General features: G+C 55.5%; 2 protein-coding genes across 7 annotated transcripts in view; both read left to right on the top strand.

Annotated features, from left to right (window-relative positions):
* The first annotated feature begins 2,226 nt into the window (after window positions 1–2,226).
* The window catches only part of NBEA (neurobeachin), an 838,139-nt gene continuing 834,365 nt past the window's right edge, over window positions 2,227–6,000 (top strand). For all 6 annotated transcript variants that reach the window (XM_077298228.1, XM_077298226.1, XM_077298223.1 and 3 more), the window contains exon 1: window positions 2,227–2,759. In XM_077298228.1, coding sequence (XP_077154343.1) covers window positions 2,562–2,759 — 198 coding nt within the window. In that variant the 5' untranslated portion in view covers window positions 2,227–2,561. The remainder of the gene's footprint in view (window positions 2,760–6,000) is intronic.
* Window positions 5,569–6,000, top strand: part of LOC143817576 (uncharacterized) — a 45,857-nt gene continuing 45,425 nt past the window's right edge. Inside the window, exon 1 of the mRNA XM_077299069.1 lies at window positions 5,569–5,578. Coding sequence (XP_077155184.1) covers window positions 5,569–5,578 — 10 coding nt within the window. The remainder of the gene's footprint in view (window positions 5,579–6,000) is intronic.

Below are 6,000 nucleotides of genomic sequence, written 5' to 3'. Positions count from 1 at the left end.
TTAATGTATGCACATCCATGGTCTGATTTCTTTGCCTGATTGGATGGGTTGTTGTTACCAACATCTGGTGAGAATTTCACGTCAATAGCATCTTTAGAAATATATTTACTAAGAAAATTGGTGAAGTATTCAATACTTATTTCACTGTACATAGATGTGCGTATCTGTAGCCACGGACTGATTCAGCTTTTGTGACTTCGTCGTCTCTTTTCTTTTTAAATCTTTTGGTATTTACTGACTTTGTTTGAGCCAAATACTTCAAAATGGCGCATGCGGCTCACAAGTTTGTCAGTAAATTAAAAAAAAATCACACTAGTTGTCTTTTTAACCGGTTTTAATGCCAAAAGTCACAAACCCTTTAATAAAGCCACACAGCTGAAAAATGCACCGAAAACTCCAGTGACCTTACATGAAGCAGAGACTGGAGAGATGTCACCAACGCCTCCAAAAAACCTCACCAACGCCTCCAAAAAACCTCACCAACGCCTCCAAAAAATGTCAGCATCGCCTCCAAAAAATGTCACCAACGCCTCCAAAAAACCTCACCAACGCCTCCAAAAAACCTCACCAACGCCTCCAAAAACCGTCACCAACGCCTCCAAAAAAGTCACCATCGCCTCCAAAAAACGTCACCAACGCCTCCAAAAACCGTCACCAACGCCTCCAAAAAACCTCACCAATGCCTCCAAAAACCGTCACCAACGCCTCCAAAAAGCGTCACCAACGCCTCCAAAAAACCTCACCAACGCCTCCAAAAAACCTCACCAACGCCTCCAAAAAACCTCACCAACGCCTCCAAAAAATGTCACCAACGCCTCCAAAAAACCTCACCAACGCCTCCAAAAAGCGTCACCAACGCCTCCAAAAAACCTCACCAACGCCTCCAAAAAATGTCACCAACGCCTCCAAAAGAGTCACCATCGCCTCCAAAAAATGTCACCAACGCCTCCAAAAAACCTCACCAACGCCTCCAAAAAATGTCACCAACGCCTCCAAAAAAGTCACCATCGCCTCCAAAAAACGTCACCAACGCCTCCAAAAAACCTCACCAACGCCTCCAAAAAATGTCACCAACGCCTCCAAAAAACCTCACCAACGCCTCCAAAAAACCTCACCAACGCCTCCAAAAAGCGTCACCAACGCCTCCAAAAAATGTCACCAACGCCTCCAAAAAATGTCACCAACGCCTCCAAAAAATGTCACCAACGCCTCCAAAAAACCTCACCAACGCCTCCAAAAAATGTCACCAATGCCTCCAAAAACCTCACCAACGCCTCCAAAAAATGTCACCAACGCCTCCAAAAAACCTCACCAACGCCTCAAAAAAACCGTCACCAACGCCTCCAAAAAGCGTCACCAACGCCTCCAAAAAATGTCACCAACGCCTCCAAAAAAGTCACCATCGCCACCAAAAAATGTCACCAACGCCTCCAAAACACCTCACCAACGCCTCCAAAAAACCTCACCAACGCCTCCAAAAAACCTCACCAATGCCTCCAAAAAAACCTCACCAACGCCTCCAAAAAATGTCACCAACGCCTCCAAAAAACCTCACCAACGCCTCCAAAAAACCGTCACCAACGCCTCCAAAAAGCGTCACCAACGCCTCCAAAAAGCGTCACCAACGCCTCCAAAAAGTCACCATCGCCTCCAAAAAATGTCACCAATGCCTCCAAAAAAGTCACCATCGCCTCCAAAAAACCTCACCAACGCCTCCAAAAAACCTCACCAATGCCTCCAAAAAAACCTCACCAACGCCTCCAAAAAGTCACCAACGCCTCCAAAAAGTCACCAACGCCTCCAAAAAAACGTCACCATCGCCTTCAAAAAACGTCACCATCGCCTTCAAAAAATGTCACCGCCTCCAAAAAATTTCACCAACGCCTCCAAAAAAAGGGACATTTGGTAACAGCTGCATTTCGGGAATCTGGAACAGCTGAAGACACAAAGTTGTACAGGAAAAATAAATAAACATAAAAGAGACAAAGTAAAAATTGGCACAAAGAGAACAAGGAGCAAATAGAAAAGCTGCTAAGGGGGAGCAAATGACTCCAGGAAAATGGAGAAATCGCAAATGATGAGCGGGGGGGGCCTGACGCAGGAAGGATGACACTAGACGCTCCGGAGCCGCACTGTGACCGCGGAGCCCCCCGCACCTGTGCACCTGTCCATCCCTGTGGTCGCTAGGCGGACTCGGCCCCGCCCCCGGTCAGCGCTGGCGCAGGCGCAGTTCACCCTACCGCAGGCAGGGGGCGTCAACATGGCGGAGGAGTGAGCGCTGTCTGCTGTATCACAACAACGCCAGCTGCAGCCGCCGCATTCTCCCGTTCCCCGGACGCGGCTCGTTGTGCCGGATGGTGATCTGACCGCGGCGGCTGGTGATGGAGGAGCGGGGCTCTGCCAGGATCCGCACCCCGGGACCCACAGTGGATTAGTCGCGCATCCCCCGCAGGTGTCTCCTCTCTGTGACTGCCGGCCGCGCTGTTGCCGGGTGATCGCCGGGACCAGTCAGCAGCAGTAGCAGCCCCGTTATTCCCGGAGGATCCGCTGTGTGCGGAGACATGGCCAGCGCCGACCACAAGCCGGGGGCCGGCTGCCCGGACAGGGATGCCCCGGGGGGCTCCATGGTGCTGCCCGGCGGGGTCATCAATCCGTCCGTGCCCATCCGCAACATGAGGATGAAATTCGCCGTCCTGATCGGGCTCATCCAGGTGGGGGAGGTCAGCAACCGGGACATCGTGGAGACCGTGCTCAACCTGGTAAGCGCCGGCGTGTGCCCGCACCTGTCTGCCCGCCGCTCGGGGGTCGCATCCGGCCGATCCCATCCATCTGATGCCACCATGGACGCCGAGTGTGGGGCTGTGACCGGCCTCCATGTCCAGAGTGTGGCCCCCAGGCTGTGCTGGTCCAGGGCAGTGTGCCGCCCTCATCCCATGTAGCCAGGAATAGCCCCCACTTGTCATTGGCCTCACCTCTCTGGGGCAGGAAGGGGTTAATGATCGCTGCTGGTGTCTGATCACAATGCATCCGACTAGCCCTGAAGAGTAGAGGCGTCGGGGGAACAAGAGCGGGGGGTCGTGCGTGTGCTGCCGAGAGCAAGGGGGGGGGGTGCGTGTGCAGCCGAGAGCGGGGGGGGTGGGGTGCGTGTGCTGCCGAGAGCAGGGGGGGGGTGCGTTTGCTGCCGAGAGCAAGGGGGGGTGCGTGTGCAGCCGAGAGCGGGGGGGGGGGGTGCGTGTGCAGCCGAGAGCGGGGGGGGGGGGGGGGGGGGTCGTGCGTGTGCTGCCGAGAGCGGGGGGGTCGTGCGTGTGCTGCCGAGAGCGGGGGGGTCGTGCGTGTGCTGCCGAGAGCGGGTGTGTGTGTGTGTGTGTGTGTGTGTGTGTGTCTCGTGCGTGTGCTGCCGAGAGCGGGGGGGGGGGTCGTGCGTGTGCTGCCGAGAGCGGGGGGGGTCGTGCGTGTGCTGCCGAGAGCGGGGGGGGTGCGTGTGCTGCCGAGAGCAAGGGGGGGGGGTGCGTGTGCAGCCGAGAGCGGGGGGGGGGGGGTGCGTGTGCTGCCGAGAGCAGGGGGGGGGGGTGCGTTTGCTGCCGAGAGCAAGGGGGGGGTGCGTGTGCAGCGGGGGGGGGGGGGGTGCGTGTGCAGCGGGGGGGGGGGGTGCGTGTGCAGCCGAGAGCAGGGGGGGGGGTCGTGCGTGTGCTGCCGAGAGCGGGGGGGGGTGTCGTCGTGCGTGTGCTGCCGAGAGCGGGGGGGTCGTGCGTGTGCTGCCGAGAGCGGGGGGGTCGTGCGTGTGCTGCCGAGAGCGGGTGTGTGTGTGTGTGTGTGTGTGTGTGTCGTGCGTGTGCTGCCGAGAGCGGGGGGGGGGTCGTGCGTGTGCTGCCGAGAGCGGGGGGGGTCGTGCGTGTGCTGCCGAGAGCGGGGGGGGGGTCGTGCGTGTGCTGCCGAGAGCGGGGGGGGGGTCGTGCGTGTGCTGCCGAGAGCGGGGGGGGGGGTCGTGCGTGTGCTGCCGAGAGCGGGGGGGGGGTCGTGCGTGTGCTGCCGAGAGCGGGGGGGGGTCGTGCGTGTGCTGCTGAGAGCAGGGGGGGGTCATATGTGTGCTGAGAGCGGGGGTCATGCGTGTGATGCGCAACATACATGAATGTGTGTATTGAGTTATCTATGTATGTGGCTGTATGCATGTCTATGTATCTGTGTGTGTATATCTCTAATGTATATACATATAATGGATGTGTGTATGGAGATATGTATGTATAATATAAAGGATGTGTAGTGTGCGGTATATTACATGTATGTGTAATGTGCGGTATATGTATGTATATGTGTAGTGTGTGTGTATAATATTTATATCTGGTAGGTTCCCTCCTTACACGCACATTCCCCGGCCTGCAGGTGACTGCTCTGACCCTATAGGATACATGGGGCTACACCTGGGTTACCCCCCGTATTCCCGAGGTTCCTCCTTGTCGCCGTCCTCCTCTGCCCGGCCCTCGGGCTGCGGATGGTAATAGTGGCAGGCTCTAGCCGACATTACTAGCCTCTCACCCGCTGCCGGCCGTCCAGTATTCATGGCAGTGAATTGCTCTTGTGGCTTTGCGGTGGATACAAGTTGCACAGAGAGCAGTGAGACAGTGCAGCGTCAGGAGTGCAGATATGCGGGGGTCTTCACGGCGGTGACCTGGCCTCCCTCCCCCCACAGCTGCCGTGTAATGGTGTCTCACTTCAGGAAGGATGCTGACGAGGTGGATGTATGGGTTTTCGTGACTCGGCCGTGCACGGCGTCCACCATTGTTATTGTGAATATTTGTTCTGTTTATGAGACAAGATTGTAAAAGCGTCATCCTCCTGCTCCCGTCCTCCCATTACAGCCGCCGTGACCCGATAATCCCCCACCCCGAGGCTTTCCACCCGCTTCATTAGCACAGTCTTAAGAATCCCAATTCCAGCTGATGGCTTAGTGCGCACAGCCATGAAATGCCTTCATTGTCTTGGTAAAATGTGGGCGCGCGGCTGTCACGTTGGCACTGAGGGTGAAGCGCGCTGACAGAGGAGAGGTCACGGGTAGAGCGTCTTGTCTTCTCCAGTCAGGTGTTGAGTGGATGACGCCGCCATCTGCTTCCTGTGGATGTGACCTGATGCAGGAGCTGCAGCAGCGCAGGGGGACGAGTACGGGTGATGGGACGATTTCTGTGGGGATTTAGGGCTTTGTGTAACTAGGCCGGCAATGAGCCGCTGAGTCTGGATAATAGGACATATATAGATATTGGGGGTCCCTATGGCCCCTGCAGTAGCGGCAGGGATTCCCACTCATGGGTATTGTACTATCCATTATTTCTATAGGGTGGTGACAGACACAACCTGGGTACTGCCCGTCTTTGGGAAGAATGGTAACTAACATGTTAAGTTTAAGCCTAGAGGATGTGTAGTCATTAATACCACCCGGTCCATCGTCCTCGTCAGTATTCTGTGCCCACTGTATCCCCTCTTACCTGACAACTTCCAAGGCTCTGTTTTTGATTAGCTCGCCTTGGCATGACATGATGATTTTGCACCAGGACGGCTAATCAATAGGAGCCATGGATGTCGTCAGGTGAGAGGCGGCACAGTGGGCAAAGATCGCTGGCGTGGATGATGGACCAGGTCGTGGAAAACTATCTGAACCAACTCTTCTGCACTGTACTGCCCCTCTACCACTGCCTTCATGCGTTTATTACCAGCAGTAAGGATCTGTTCACATGCAGCAGACTTGTTTTGCAGATATATCTGTGACTGTCGTATTCATGTGAATGGGGTTTGCAGAAATCCGTGCACCTGCTGCAGTAATGACCCCATTAGAATGTTTCTGCCCCTGATCTGTCATGTATGAGCACAATATAGAGGGCTATTGCCATCTGATGTAATGGCCTTCTAGTGCACAGAGTGGCAACTGCTTGTATTGAAACTCCCACCTTGATTTGACAACCTGCAGAGTAGAGCTGGAGTGCCACAGGTGGACGACCCCTGTATTATAAT

Source organism: Ranitomeya variabilis, chromosome 3 (assembly GCF_051348905.1).
Source record: "Ranitomeya variabilis isolate aRanVar5 chromosome 3, aRanVar5.hap1, whole genome shotgun sequence".
Taxonomy (NCBI): domain Eukaryota; kingdom Metazoa; phylum Chordata; class Amphibia; order Anura; family Dendrobatidae; genus Ranitomeya; species Ranitomeya variabilis.
Note: the sequence above shows the minus strand (reverse complement) of the source record. Positions and strands in the feature narration are given on the sequence as shown.